The sequence below is a fragment of the Astyanax mexicanus genome, chromosome 17, assembly GCF_023375975.1.
Source record: "Astyanax mexicanus isolate ESR-SI-001 chromosome 17, AstMex3_surface, whole genome shotgun sequence".
NCBI classification, from domain to species: Eukaryota; Metazoa; Chordata; class Actinopteri; order Characiformes; family Acestrorhamphidae; genus Astyanax; species Astyanax mexicanus.
In genome coordinates, this window is record NC_064424.1 from 47,338,685 (window position 1) to 47,354,714 (window position 16,030).

The 16,030-nt window shown below is 40.1% G+C and overlaps 1 protein-coding gene and 1 long non-coding RNA gene across 3 annotated transcripts in view; one reads left to right on the forward strand and one right to left on the reverse strand.

The window, feature by feature from the left end:
* The window catches only part of LOC125782410 (uncharacterized), a 318,736-nt gene that overhangs the window by 244,337 nt on the left and 58,369 nt on the right, over positions 1 to 16,030 (reverse strand). The gene's annotated exons all lie outside the window — the stretch shown is intronic.
* The window catches only part of LOC103046282 (WD repeat-containing protein 7), a 153,251-nt gene that overhangs the window by 104,595 nt on the left and 32,626 nt on the right, over positions 1 to 16,030 (forward strand). For both annotated transcript variants that reach the window (XM_022676682.2, XM_049466318.1), the window contains one exon: positions 13,141 to 13,365. In XM_022676682.2, the coding sequence (XP_022532403.2) occupies positions 13,141 to 13,365 (225 nt within the window). The remainder of the gene's footprint in view (positions 1 to 13,140; positions 13,366 to 16,030) is intronic.

Consider the following 16,030-nt stretch of genomic DNA (forward strand, 5'->3'; position numbering starts at 1 on the left):
CTCTGTGCTCTGTCAGTGTAAAATAACAGAGCGGAGTCAGCGGTCTGTCTGTCTGTCTGTCTGTCTGTCTGTCCATCCATCATCCTATCTTTGTTTCTGTCTGTCTGCCTGTTCATTCATTATATTAGCTTGCTTTTTTTCGGGCTGTCTGTCCGTCCATCTATTGCTCTATCTTTCTGTTTCAGTCTGTCCAACCATCGTCTTTTCTTTCTGTCTCTGTCTGTCCAACCATCATCCTATCTTTCTGTTAGTCTATCTGTCTGTCCATCAATTGTCTTATCTGTCTGTTTGTCTTTCTGTCTGTCTATTGGTTGTCTTATCTTTCTGTCTTTCTGTCTGTCTGTCCAACCATCATCTTTTCTTTTTTTTTCTGTCTGTCCATCCTTCATCCTATCTTTTTGTTTCTGTATGTATTTCTGTCTGTCTGTCCAACCATCGTCTTATGATGGTTTCACACCTACATACCTGCATGTGTGTCTACCTGCTGCATCTAACAGGCTGTTAACCTGTCCATCTATTGACATATCCATCTACCTGTCTCTCTGACTGTCTGTGTAGTTTGTGATGTGGATGCTGTGGTACAGTGCAGTTATAACACTGTTATTAGTGTTACAGATTGTGTTTTCTGGATGTTGATCTGCTATAAGCTCCTCCGTCTCCTCCTGTACTCCTCTCCATCGCTCCTCCACTCCTCCAATCCTCCTCTCCTCCTCCGCTCCTCTACGTTCTGTCAGGTTTGTTATTGGCGAGCCGGCGCCACCCTTTGCCAGCAACCTTCGGTGGACTCTGTGGCCTCGGCAGCCGCTCAGAAAGGACTTAAAAGTCCTGTTTGCTGACAGCTTAAAGCTTAATTGACTGGAAGCCAAATAGAGAGTGTTGGCTATTCAGCAGTGGGTCTATTGATAAAGCCGTGTGTAAATGGGGCCTGCAGAAAGAGCGCGGGAAGAAGGTGGGGGGGGGTGGGTGTGGGTGTGTGTGTGTGTGTGTGTGTGTGTCGGCTGAGAGAATGGACAGAAAAGGAGAGAAACAGGAGGGGGGGGGTCGTGTATTGAGGCCAGAGTTTGGGAGAGAGAGAGCGGGCGCGAGAGCGGGCGAGAGAGGCGCAGTCAGAAATGCTTTGTGGACTCTTTTATCATGGAGCTCGGCCCGAGGTCTCGGCGGACTCACACTGCCTTCCAGCCGGCTGTCGCTCTATTGAATTGCTCACACACACACACACACACACACACTCTGTGGAATGGCTACAACACCCCCGCCATCACAGCCCTCACACCGATTACACACTCCCTACATGCGAGACACACTTCTAATCATACAGCTGTGTGTTTCTGAAAAGACCAGAGAGGTGTGTGTGAGAGAGAGAGAGAGAGAGAGAGAGAGCAAAAGAGAAAAAGAGAGAGCGCTTTCCTGCTGGCTCTTTCTCTTCTCTTCTCTTTACCATAATGATCAACAACTTCACTATCAGCTTTTATACCTGATCTGCTGTTAATGATTCTTATAGTGCAGAATCGTCTCATGTCTTCTCGTCTTTTTCTCTTCTTTTAGTCTCTTAGCTTCTCCTGCCTTTTATTTCTGTTCTTCTCTTTTCTTTACTCTCTGGTCTCATCTTATCTGATCTGATCTCATCAGGTCTGATTTTGTTGTATACTATCTTGTCTGGTCTCTAGTGGGGTCTTTTCTTCATTTCACTTCTTATCTGATCTCTTCTTGTCTCATCTGATCTCTGCTCTTGTCTTATCTTGTACCTTGCATAGTCTTTGCTTAGCTTATCTGGCCTCTTCTGGTGTCTTCTCATCACTTTCTCTTCTCATTTCTTTTCATCCCTTTTTATCTGGTCTCTTCTCGCCTATTTTCTTTTTGTCTTGTTTCTTTTCTTGTCTCATCTCTTCTGATCTCATCGTATCGAATCCCGTCTTGTCTCATCTGATCTTTTCTCTTTTCTTATCTCATATCTTATGTTTACTTTGCTCATCTCATCTGATCTGTTCTGGTAACTTCTAGTCTCTTCTCTTCTCATTTCTTTCCCATCCTTTCTTATCTGGTCTCTTCTGGCCTCTTTTCTACTTGCTGCTTCTCGTCTGATAGCACTCTCAGTATTTTCGTCTCATGTTGTCTCATCTGGTCTTTTCTCATCTTTTGTGGTCTTGTCTTATTTTGTCTTATCTAAACTCTTATTGGCTCGTCTTCTCATCTGATCTCTCCTTTTATTTAGTTTTACTTTGTTTCCTCTTTGCTCCTTTTCTTCTTGCATTTCCTCTTTTATTATTTCTTCTTTTCTATTTTTTTATTCTCTTCTCTCCTCCTCATGTGTGTATAGATTTTAATGCAGACATTCTCTCTCTCTCTCTCTCTCTCTCTCTCTTTCTCTACCTGTCTCTCCTGCTCATACTCCATCCGTTCTCCTCTCTGCAGCTACGATTCAATCTCCTTCTCTCACACTCCATTATTTTAACTGAACTCAGTTTTCAGAATGAAATCTTTGACATCATGTGACCCGACACCAATATGTGAGGAGAACACGGTTCTGCTATTTTAATAATATTCCCTAAAAACAATAAACCTCACCGTATCAGACTGCAGCTCTCTGACTTACTTCTCTTAATCTGGACTTTATTGAAATATAAATATTTGTGTCCATCACACCCTTTAGATCTGGGACAGTGTTATAAGATCCCTCACACGTTTCCTCGTGAACCTCCAAATGAGTTGCAGGTGTTTCTCCTAACTCAATAAACCTGGAGTTAACCTGCCGATATATGGATTTAATGAGAGAGAGAGAGAGAGAGAGAGAGAGAGAGAGAGAGAGAGTGAGAGAGAGAGGGAGAGCTCTATACGTTTAAGAAATACTTTTTTTTTTTTTTTTTTAGTCCAAAAGTTTGTGGACACTCCTTCTAATGAGCTGAACATGTTAAAGCTACATTACGCAGCACCTAGTGCTGAGACAGATGTGCAAATGCACACGTACAGCTTGTAACAGCCCTAATTGGCTTCTGTACTGGAACAGAAACACTCTGTATCTTAATAGGATAAAAGTAAAATCCATATTGTGAGAATAGCAGTGTATTTAAAGCAGTTTTAAAGCTGTTTATTGTTTAACGTCGAGCTTTAAGGGTATTCTTTAATATAATTCTGTATTTTTGCTGTTTATCTGCATGCAATAATACATACACTGACCGTACTTTAGTATTTGTTGTAGGTTTCTTTTTATTTTTTGTTGATCAGTGCATCCTCTTTAATATGTATTTCAGAGTATTTGTGTGGATTCTGGAATGTGGTTGCTGTTATAGTAGAGTTTTAAAATGTTAGTAGGACTATAGAAGGCATGTTTTTCTTGAAAAGTTTCTGAATATCACAGTTCCTGTTTGGACGAGGGTGTATAATGATGATAAGAAATAATACTAATTATACTATAATAATAGACATGGAGTGCATTAAATTCTTTACAGCAATTTAGAAAGTAGTATAAAGTATTTTCTGCACAATATGTTACTTCAGTTACTCTAACAAAAGCATTATATACAGTTTTAATAGCTCTGATTACAGCAGATAGATCTAATAATCACGTGTCCCGACACTTTTGGACTTTGAGAAGTTGAGGAGCTGTGTCCCGTGTCCTTCACTCCTCCTCCTGTGGAAGTTTAGTTGTGTTTAGTGTTGTTTTTGGACGTGAACGCTCCTCTCTCTCTCTTCACTCCTGAACCAGAAATCCTGGGATATCGTACCGCAGGCAGGATCGATCCTTTCCCACAATCCCCGGCTCTCACTTTTTACCTGCCTGACTATCGATGATCAATGGCGACCAGGCTGGCTGAGCAGCGCACTGCATCATGGGAAGCCCGCTTCTGCTGAACGGGTTCAATCTGCCCAATAATCCATGAGCGGCGGGCGCTGCCTGTGGGCTCGGCCGTGTTGGCGGGGTTCTGGAGCTCTGCTGGTATTTTCCGTGTGTTTTGGGCTTTTTAAACATTATTTAGAGGTTCTGTAAGCTGGAGTTTAAGGATGTTTGTTTGGTTGTAGAACATAAGAATTTTACAGTATTAGAATGTGGGGTTTTTAAGACATCTGAACAGATTCTAGCATGCAGATTAGAATATCTGTTCTAGAATTTTTAGAACAATGACGGGATTTTTTAACGTTAGAACACTGGCAGTGTTTGATAGTGTTGAGTTACTGAATGTCAGTGATGATGCTTTAGAACAGGGAAGGCCAAACTTTTTTGTTGGCGGCCAGAAGGAGAAATATATGTGCAGTCATGGGCCACAGACTCTGTAATAAAACCAATAATGAAATATACCTCTGAACCATACCAGCCTCTGAAAGGTTTTTTTTACACCGCTTATCAACTCTTTGGCTCGTTTTCTGCACTACAACTGAGCACTCTCGCTGCTTTTAGACTCTTTGGCTTGTTTTCTGAGCTACAACTGCGCACTCAATGCTTTAAGACTCTTTGGCCCGTTTTCTGACACCTAGCTTTTAAACTTTAAATCTCACATTATAAAAACCTGCTTAATGGCGGGCCAACTTTCATTTTATTTCTAAAATACATCACGGGCTGCTTCAAAAAAGGAAACGGGCCTTCCTCAAACAAAAGCAATATAAACTGTTTTAATAGCTCTGATTACAGCAGATACATCTAATAGTCATACAGCTCTCCATCAGCTGCAGGAGCCCCGAGAGAGCACAATTAGCCTTGCTTTCTCTGGGTGGGTACAGTACAGTAGATGGCGCTCTCTCTTTCCCCTCATCATTCCTAGGGTGATGTGGATCAGCACAAGGCTGCATCTGTGAGCTGATGTATCAGAACCGAGTCGCTGCGCTTTCCTCCGAGCGTTAGCGCTGTGATGCTACTCGGCAATGCTCAAGCATCAGTAGCAGTTCAAAAAAGAGGTGGAGTCTGACTTCACATGTATCGGAGGAGGCGTGTGCTAGTCTTCTTAACCCTCCTGGTGTTGGAGCATCACTAGTGATAGGGGGATATACAGCTAAATAGCAGCTGAATGGGTGGGATGAATTGGCCTATAGCTAAAAATTGAGAAAAATGGGAGAAAATTAGATATAAATTTATACATATAAAAAAAAGAATAGGTTTTTAGAAGAAAATTATCCTTAAAATATTTTAAGCTTTCTTAACAGGTTCCTCAGAGCAACGTTAAAGAACCCATAAATGTTCTTTAAGTAACTTATATTTTAACTTATATTTTTAACTTATATTTTTAACAGTCTTAAGTTTTTTTTTTAAGTGTTTTAGAACATCTAAGCTGTCAGGTTTCTAGAATGTCTTTGTGATCAGATGTGTGATCAGATGTGTGTGATCTGTTATTGATCCGGTTGCACAGCTCAGAGGAGCAGTGATCTGTTTTATTATCTTCATATCTCGCTCTCGCGCCGCGGCTCATTTAGGCTTTCGTGCTCTGTTCAGTTCAGACTGTCAGCACTGATGCAGAACCTGCAGAACGTCTGAACATCACTGAGGTTCAGACTGCGCAGGGTGAGATATTAAAGATTAATAAAATAATAATAAAGTGAAGAGTCTGTGCAGTTTATATATATATATAAAGCTTATAAAGCGAGGTTAAACATTAAAAAGCTGCAGTGTTGTTGATCTCGCGCAGACGTGTATATCTATAATAAAGCAGGTCATAATTCATATATCTGAAGCAGAAGCTCATCGTTTCTTCTGCTGCACGAGTTCAGTTTTACCTTTATAATAATCCTTGGCTGCAGAGCATCAGCTCAGCTTTTGGGTTTAGAACGTTGGGATTCTGCAGTTAGTAAAGCAGCATAAAGTTATCCAAAAGCAGTGTGTAAGACTGGTGGAGGAGAACATGATGCCAAGATGCATGAAATTAAAACTGTGATTAAAAAAACAAATATTGCCACCAAATATTGATGATTTCTGAACTCTTAAAACTTTATGAATATGAACTTGTTTTCTTTGCATTATTTGAGGTCTGAAAGCTCTGCATCTTTTTTGTTATTTCAGTCATTTCTCATTTTCTGTAAATAAATGCTCTAAATGAGAATATATTTATTTGGAATTTGGGAGAAATGTTGTCTGTAGTTTATAGAATAAAACAACAATGTTCATTTTACTCAAATATAAACCTATAAATAGCAAAATCAGAGAAACTGATTCAGAAACTGAAATGCTCTCATTTTTTTCAGAGCACACACGCGTGCACACACACTATTCCTGGCCTTTGTGTCGGCTCTCTGTTAAGGATTGGCTCCGCCTCCTATTCCGTCTGTCTGTCTGTCTGATGCGGTTCAGTAAATGGATATTGGTTGATAATTTTATTTCTGCTCATCTCGGTTTCTCTTCTCTCTCCTGTACAGATTAGCATGTGGGCGGAGCCTCTTTACTTTACGACGTTTAAAGCGAAGGAGCAGCAAATCAGATTTAGATACAACATCATTAATATAGATCTGCTCTGTATCAGAGGAGGGGGATCAATACTGTTCAAAAATCAATACACACACACACACACACACACAGACTGAGCGAGGGAAGGGAAGTATGTCCTCCGTCGGTCTGCTCTTCTTATTAAATGTTATAAATCATTATTAACAAATTCTCCTCACTCGTCTTTATTCAGGATCAGCTGTAATTAAAACACTAACACACACACACTAACACACACACTAACACACACAAACACAGTTTATCGTGTATCGATGGTGAAAAGCTATAAAAAACACTCTTAAATAAAAATGTGATAAACGGAAAATCATCCTTTGTAGTAATTAAATTAATAATAATAAAATCCATCAGGAAATGCAGCAATATTTTAATATTTGAAATAATTCAGTTTGTAATTGACAAAAAACAATACTGCATCTAATAACTTGCAATTCTATGTATTATGTACAGTATTAGTAATATAGAGTTTATTTGTTATTATTAGTATTAGTATTATTTTTTATCACATTTTATTTGATAGAAACATCATATTGTGTCTTGTTGAGCAGTTTGCTTTACATACTTGTGGTTTTTCAGTTGAATTTTTCCAGAGAAATTTTGTGATATTTTTGCAGATGTTATATTGCACTAATATATATATTGCAATATTAGCAATATATACTATACAATACAATTGTCTAAACACCAATTTTGTATAATCATGAATTTACCTCGGCAGTGCTGCTCAATTTACACGAGTGGAATTTATTTACACAAAGAAAGTCAGTCAGTCTTTTGGTAAACAAACCAATGCTAAAGCTAATGCTACTATCCTAGCCCTGTACAGCCGGAAGGTGTTAAACTGATGAGAGATGCTAATCACTGTGCTTCATTCATAAAACAAGTTACTCATTGTTCTGTTCATTCAGTCTGTTTAGACAATATTTGTTGCTCTTTGAAAGAGTTAATGATTTGTGTAGAATTAAGAAAAAAAATTGGTTTTACGTTTAGAAGTGATTTTTAACACTAGAATTGGCAATAGAAAACATGAAAGCAATGCTGACCTTATACAAAAGTGTGTGTGTGTGTTTCTGTGGGTGTGTGTTTCTGTGGGTGTGTGTTTCTGTGGGTGTGTGTTTCTGTGGGTGTGTGTTTCTGTGGGTGTGTGTATGTGTGTGGGTGTGTATGTGTGTGGGTGTGTTTCTGTGGGTGTGTGTTTCTGTGGGTGTGTGTTTCTGTGGGTGTGTGTTTCTGTGGGTGTGTGTTTCTGTGGGTGTGTGTATGTGTGTGGGTGTGTATGTGTGTGGGTGTGTTTCTGTGGGTGTGTGTTTCTGTGGGTGGGTGTGTGTATGTGTGTGGGTGTGTGTGTGTGTGTGTGTGCTGTAGATGAATGATTCACCTGTTTGGAGTTTACTAGCCTTGAGCCGTCTGATGTTTCTGTATTATTAATGCCTGGACTGGGACATTGTGTCTCAACACACACACACACAATCTCTATGCACGCACACACTCACTCACACACACACACACAATCTCTACACACATTCACACACTCATTCTCTCACACACACACTCACAGATTCAGGACGAAACGTTATTTTGAGCATTATGCTAATGCTAATGCTGTAGTTAACCTGGGTGCAGTAGAATGTGTGTTAGTAGTGATGTGAACGTTAATGTATTAATATCTGTTTCTAATCCGAAAGCCTTTTAAAATAACACATCATTTATTTATGCAAATTACTAGGGATGTAACAATGCATTGTTTCACAATACATCACAATGCAAAAAATTAACAATGTGCATCACGAGAACAATTCATCATTCTGCTACTATAAAATCTCATGCAGTTTCATTGTACGCGTTCTCTTTCTCTCTCTTTTCTCTTTCTATCTCTTGCTCCTTTTCTTTCTCTATTTTCTTACTTTTTCTCTCAATCGCTCTTTCTCTCTCACTTCCTTTCTTACTCTCGTTCTGTTGCTCTCTTTCTCTCTTCTTTTTCTCTTTTGCAGCCTTTCTTTCTCTTTCCTTTCTTCTCGTTTTCTCTTTTTTCTTTCTCTTTTTTCTCTCTCTTTTGCTCTCTCTATCGCTTTTTCCTCTCTCTCTCTTTTTCTCTTTTTCTTTGTCTATTTTCTCTTTCTCTCTCTCGCTCTGAATCAGTTTCTCTGATTGAACACTGCTGAATGCAATCAAATCCTCATAAACACATGATGTTTTAAATCAAACAGAAAACAAATAGATAAACAATTACTTCAACAAAAACAGGATAAACTAGTTTTAATACCTTTTATCTTGGTAGAAACTGTGAAAAATTTGTTAACTGAGTACTTTTAGTCTTATAGTTTGTGTATAAGTGTCTCTCGATCACAGTCAGGCCGGGTTGAGTGTGCACTGCAGCATAAGAAGAGAAATCTATACAGCAGCCTGAAGTCAGCCACGCAGCAGATACACACACACACACACTCACACACCTCTTTCCCTGAAGGCTTAGTCAAAGGGGATTGGTGGTCAACACAAAGAAACCCATAATTGTGAAGTGGAACTCAAATGATTCATGATTTTTCAAATTTTAATCAAATAAAAATCTGAAAAGTTTGCAAGTATCGCATTATATCAGTACTTTGGTCTTCATCCTCATGTTTGCTGTGTTCCTCTACACGGCACTTCTTATATCTTTCTTTCAACTATCATAGTTTTCTTCTTCCAATGTTCTATAAAGGCCAGACTTTTATTTTTGCAGGACTTATAGTTGTCCTGTGTTCAGATTCTCCTGATCCACCTGAGCTGTGGATCTCTGCAGCTCCTCCAGAGTGATCATGGGTCTGTCTGCTGCTTCTCTGATCAGTGCTCTCCTCATTGCTGGATCTGTTATGTTCTAGTTTGGGTGGATCCTGGCCGTTTCTTTGTAAGACACAGTTGTAGGATTAATTTTTAAGTTGGCTTGGAAAAGCCAAATAGCAACAGCTTAGCAACCACCTGAAAAACGTTAGCAACTGCCTAGCAACCACTTAGCAATCATGTGGAATATGTTAGTAACTGCCTAGCAACCACTTAGCAATCACTTAGCAACCACTTTAGAAACGATAGCAGCTGCCTAGCAACCACTTAGCAACACCTTAACAACCACTAGGAAAACGTTAGCAACTGCCTAGCAACCACTTAGCAACCACCTGGAATACGTTAGCAACTGCCTAGTAACCAGTTAGCTACACCTTAGCAACCACCTGGAAAACGTTATCAACTGCATAGCAACCACTCTAGAAATGATAGAAACTGCCTAGCAACCACTTAGCAACACCTTAGCAACCACCTGGAAAACGTTAGCAACTGCTTAGCAACAGCTTAGCAACCACTTTAGAAATGACAGCAACTGCCTAGCAACCACTAAGCAACCACGTGGAATATGTTAGCAACTGCCTAGCAACCACTTTAGAAATGATAGAAACTGCCTAGCAACCACTAAGCAACCACTTAGCAACCACATGGAAAACGTTAGCAACTGCCTAGCAACCACTTAGCAACCACTTTAGAAACACCTTAGCAACCGCCTAGCAACACCTTAGCAACCACCTAGCAACCACCTAGCAACACCTTAGCAACCACCCCAGATACCATAGCAACACCTTAGCAACCACCTAGCAACACCTTAGCAACCCCCCGGATATCATAGCAACACCCTAGCAACCACCTAGCAACACCTTAGCAACCACCCCGGATACCATAGCAACACCTTAGCAACCACCTAGCAACACACTAGCAACCACCTAGCCACACCTTAGCAACCACCCCAGATACAGTAGCAACACCTTAGCAACCACCTAGCAACACCCTAGCAACCACCCCGGATACCATAGCAACACCTTAGCAACCACCTAGCAACACGTTAGCAACCACCTAGCAACATCTTAGCAACCACCCCAGATACTATAGCAACACCTTAGCAACAACCTAGCAACACCCTAGCAACCACCTAGCAACACCTTAGCAACCACCTGGTATATGTTAGCAACTGCCAAGCAACCAGTTAGCAACAGCTTAGCAACCACCTGGAAAATATTAGCAACTGCCTAGCAACAGCTTAGCAACCACTTCAGAAATGATAGCAACCGCCTAGCAACACATTAGCAATCAAAAGTTTAACCAAAAGTTTTACGATTTCAGCATTTAAACAAATGTTTTTAGATTTCATCGTTGAACCAAACATTTTTAGATTTCAGCATTTTTAGCATTTAGCGTTTAGCCAAAAGTTAACAGCATATCAATGACTCTTCACACTCTTCAGACAGAAACAGCTTAGCAACCATTTTAAATTTTTAACGTTATTAGCGTTCTTTTCCAAGCCAACTTAAAGTTCGTTCACGAACTTTACCTTTTCTAGTTGTGTTTATTTTTGGATGTTTGATGGAACAGAGCTGCTTGGGATGCTAAAATTAAAGCTTGGGAGATGTTTTTATAACCTAATCCTGCTTTAAATTCTTCTCCACAACTTTATCTCTGAGCTGTCGATGCTGTTTGTTCACTTGTGGAGAAGAGTGAGAGACACAGTTTGATTATAATCTCATACCACCTTAAAATACCACCTTAACATCCTGTAGTGACCTGATCCACAGAGCTCTCCGAAATCTTCAGAAGGTCTTCTGGGTTAGAACTGGTTTACTCTGGTTTCCCTACGATTTTGGGGAGACACACACACACACACACACACACACACACACACACACACCCGGGGCCCCTCTTCACAATGCAGAGTGCACACACACGCGCATTATGTGCGGAGTTGGGGGTTATATGCGTGTCTGTCTGCAGCTTATGTGTCTTTGTGTGCACGTGCACATATGCACACGCTTGTGCGCGTGTGTCTAATTGCCCACGCTCTGTGCAAGTGTATGTGTGTGTGTGTGTGTGTGTGTGTGTGTGAGCACGCGTGTGTGTGTGTGTATTGTGTAGAAAGGGGGCGACACATGGGGACAAAAGCTCCAGTGCCACCCCGCCCCACACACACTTCCGAAAGCCGAGCCCCCTCTGGTCTCTTTATGTGGCTCTGGGATGCAGGGGGTAGAGGGGGGGCACTACACACACACACACACACACACACTTATACACACTTGTACACACTCACACACTCCATTACCAGCCTGATCCTGACCATGACCCTGCACCACACACACACACACACACACACTTGTAGTAGAGTGAGTGTAAGCTGGCACGTGCCCTTCTGTAATCATTAATGTGAGCAAATGTACACACACATATATATATATATATATTGGTGCATCTCCAAAAAATAGAATATCATTGAAAAGTTACTTTATTTAAATCATTTAGTTGAAAATGTGAAAATCATATATTATATAGATGTATTAAACACCACACTGTACTTTTGGAGCAGTGTGGGCAGTGTGCCAAGTCCTGCTGGAAAATGAAATCTGCATCTACATAAAAGTTGTTTTCAGCAGAGGGAAGCTGTAAGATATGAAGTGCTGTAAGATTTTGTGGGAAAAGAAAACTGCACTGACTTTAGACTTGATAATAAAACACAGTGGATCAACACCAGCAGATGACATGTATATCATATAAAAGTTTCACATTTTGAACTGAATCACTGAATATAAAGACGACACATAAACATAAAGAAACTTTTTTTTAATGATATTCTATTTTTTCAAGATGCCCCCCGCTTATTTTATTTAACGCAGTTCTATAAAACAGCACTTAATCATTCTTATGGGTTTATAGAGGGAGGTTATAAAGCTCCTGTTGGTTTAATGTTGAATTTCCCAATACTTTGGTCCATATAATGTATCTGCAAATTGGGACATACTGTATAAGTAAAAGTTATTTATTCTTTAAAGTTATTTTATTGTAGTTGTATCTAGGTTACAAATATATATATCATATATTTACACTGAAACACACACACTGTTTCTAACCCTCCCATCAGCACCTCAACCACATTCTTATCTAACAATCCACCTGAAGCACCACACACACACACACACACACACATATATATATATAATCCCCCACCTATATAGCCCTAATCTATTTTAGGCTGCAAACAATAACTACAGCTTTACTAGGAACACTAACAGAATCCAGGTGTTCCTGGAAACCCTCCCGCTGAGATGCTGATTCTGATTCATGAGTTTAGAAATTTATTGTCTAGAATTAAGAGTTTGCTGCTTCTTAAATGAATTTACATCTCTGGGGAAAAAACTAAGAGACCGCTTCAGTTTCTGAATCAGTTTTTCTGATTTTGCTATTTATAGGTTTATGTTTGAGTAAAATGAACATTGTTGTTTTATTCTATAAACTACAGACAACATTTCTCCCAAATTACAAATAAAAATATTCTCATTTAGAGCATTTATTTACAGAAAATGAGAAATGGCTGAAATAACAAAAAAGATGCAGAACTTTCAGACCTCAAATAATGCAAAGAAAACAAGTTCATATTCATAAAGTTTTAAGAGTTCAGAAATAATCAATATTTGGTGGTTTTTAATCACAGTTTTTTTTATGCATCTTGGCATCATGTTCTCCTCCACCAGTCTTACACACTGCTTTTGGATAACTTTATGCTGCTTTACTCCTGGTGCAAAAATTTAAGCAGTTCAGTTTGGTGGTTTGATGGTTTGTGATCATCCATCTTCCTCTTGATTATATTCCAGAGGTTTTAAATTTGGTAAAATTTTAAGTTCAGAGATATTTACTGGCTCTTCCTCTCGTTTCTCCAGGTTGTCTCTCTAATCTTCCTCCGAATGCGAAGAAGATCTCCAACTCGTACGAGGAGCGGCGTAAACAGGCCACCGCCATCGTGCTGCTGGGTGTGATTGGGGCGGAGTTTGGGGCCGAGATCGAACCCCCTAAACTCCCGTCGCGCTCCAGGACCAGCGGACAGGCGCCTGACGGCTTCGGCCTGACCACCGGCGGCTCCAACTACTCCCTCGCCCGACACACCTGTGAGTACACTCACCTGTTCACCTGAAGCTGCCTCTGAAAGTGTGTGCAGGCGTGTGTGTGTGTTTCAAAATTATAATAATTTTTAATTTCTCATTATAGTTAAAAAACAAATGTTCTCCTCCTATTCAGTTAGTTCTAATTAGATTTTTGAGTGGGTTTGCTAGTTTTTATTAGTTAGATTTTTTTATGCTTAGTGTTGCTTTAGTTACTATTACTATTAGTATAAGTTTTATTTTTTTTTATTCATTTCACTTTGGGTTAGTTGTGAGGTGCAGAATTCCAGCAGTAAAAAAATCAACATAAAAGTAATAAAAACTCAACAAAAAATGCAACAGAAACCATAAAAAAATCTAATTTTTTTTGTTCGTTAGTTCATGGCTAGCGTGGTGATGGTAAACAGGAAGTGACATCACGGAGTGTGAGATGCTGTATGTTGCTGTTAAACCGAGTTCTCTAATTCCAATTCAAATCTAAAATTTTATTAGTTTTGTTAGTTTTATAAACACTTAATACAGTTTCAGTTACTTACTGTTTGTTTTTTTCTTTTAATCATCATTTTTATTTATTTCAGTTAACATTAATAATATTATAATATTTTTTCACATTTAGTTTTTCGTAATTTTTTATTTTTTTTTATTTTAGATAATAACACGTGTGTGTGTGTGTGTGTGTGTCTCTGTGAGACAGCGATTGGCTCCGGTCTTTCCGTGGAGCGAAGCCGAGTTCAAACCGGCCGCCCCAATAATCAATCAGCTGTTGCCATGGCGGCAGCAGTCTAGCACAGATTAATCAATGTGATTGAATCTGTATGTTCTCGTTATGGTCCTGCCTAGAAACCTCTGAACAAGGTGTGTGTGTGTGTGTGTGTGTGTGCCTCCACTCCTCTCAATATACAGCTCCTCCCCCGAGAGCTGACTTTATCAAGAGTGTAAGGTAATATCAGACTGGATTATTGGAGCCGTGTGACCATACAGCCAGCCAAAAGGGCGGAGAGAAAGAGTGAGAGAGAGAGAGAGAGGAAGAGTGAGAGAAAAAGAGAGAGAGAGCGTGAGAGCACTCTTTGTGTAACCTTTCTCATAGCTCAACCTTTAAGATGCTCAGAGATGAGAAACCAGTACCAGTCCTCCAGCAGACAAATGTAGTGCATGTTCAGAAACATCAGTCTTAGAAGTGTGTATGTGCGCACGTGTGTGTTTTTGTGTGTGTGTGTGTGTGTGTGTGTGTGTGTGTGTGTGTGTGTGTGTGTGTGTGTGTGGTAAGGACGGTTAAACCTAATCAACATCGTTTACACAAATACATTGATATGCATAACATGCAAGTCGCAAAGATGGTGAAGTTAATCTCTTATTGCAGGTTAGAAAAAGTAAGTGACTTTCTGGGCTCAAAGTATCTCTCGTCTCCATGCTTATTGCTATCTTACACCCCGCCAACACTACTTTCACACCTATTTTTGTCACCTGCCTGATTTAAATAACAGCAGAGCTTCTGAATATATTTACACTGATGGGCGTGGGGTTCAGGTACATTTCTGGAGTATATTGTGTGTGTGTGTGTTTGTGTGTGTGTTTGTGTGTGTGTGTGTGTGTGTGTGTGTGTGTGTGTGTGTGTGTGTGTGTGTGTCTGACATAAGGAAGAAATGAGTTTGGTTCACTCTTCATCATTCAGCATCAAGGTCAAGGTGTGTGTGTGTGTGTGTGTGTGTGTTCTCTCTGTTGAAACACAAAACACCTCACCTGAGGGCAGTCACAAGGTCAGCTAACAGCAACACCTGAGCCTGTGATGGAAGAAAGCACACACACACACTACAGACACACACAGACACACACACACACACACACACACACACTACACACACACACACTACACACACACAGACACACACACACTCTCTCTCTCTCTCTCTCTCTCTCTCTCTCTCTCTCAAGGCCACGTTTTCTTACTTCAATTTCTGTCTGCTTTTCTCTTTGTGTGTGTGTGTGTGTGTGTGTGTGTGTGTGTGTGTGTGTGTGTGTGTGTGTGTGTGTGTGTGTGTGTGTGTATTCTGTTCCTTAGTCTTTGATTTTTTTTTGTTTAAATTGTTTGATTAATTGTATTACTCATTTGTATAAATACTATATTGTTTTATTAATTTTAAATACATTTTTACTGAATTAATGTATAAATTAATGTAGTTATTTTGCAGCGAGTGGTTCTGCTGGTTTGAGGGAAGAGTTTGTTTAAGCAGAGGGAGCTGTTTACTCTCATTCTCCTCATTTCTTCCTCTTTTCTCTCCGTTTCTCTCCGTTCTCTAATTAGCTCCTCACCGCTCAGCCTCTAATGTGACATGTTTATTGCCTTAACTAACAACTCATTAGCCCCGCGGATGTTTTGTCAATATTAATTCATTCATTCAGGCCGGGTCAACGCTTAAACAAAGACGTCTGCTCTGAGGAATGGGCCGGGATCCTGCGGCCGGGCCGAATCACGCCGCGCCGATAAATCCGCCGCCGTGCCGCCGGTAATTAGGTGATGCACCTTTCCTCCGGCAGTCGCTGAGAAACGCTCTGAAAGACTCTGAAACGCTGCTGCTGTACCCAGACCTGCTGATCCAGGTGGGCTGGAGATGCTTCAGTGTGCGGATTGGTTGATGGAGGAAGTGCAGATTTTAGAACAACCAGAATTAAC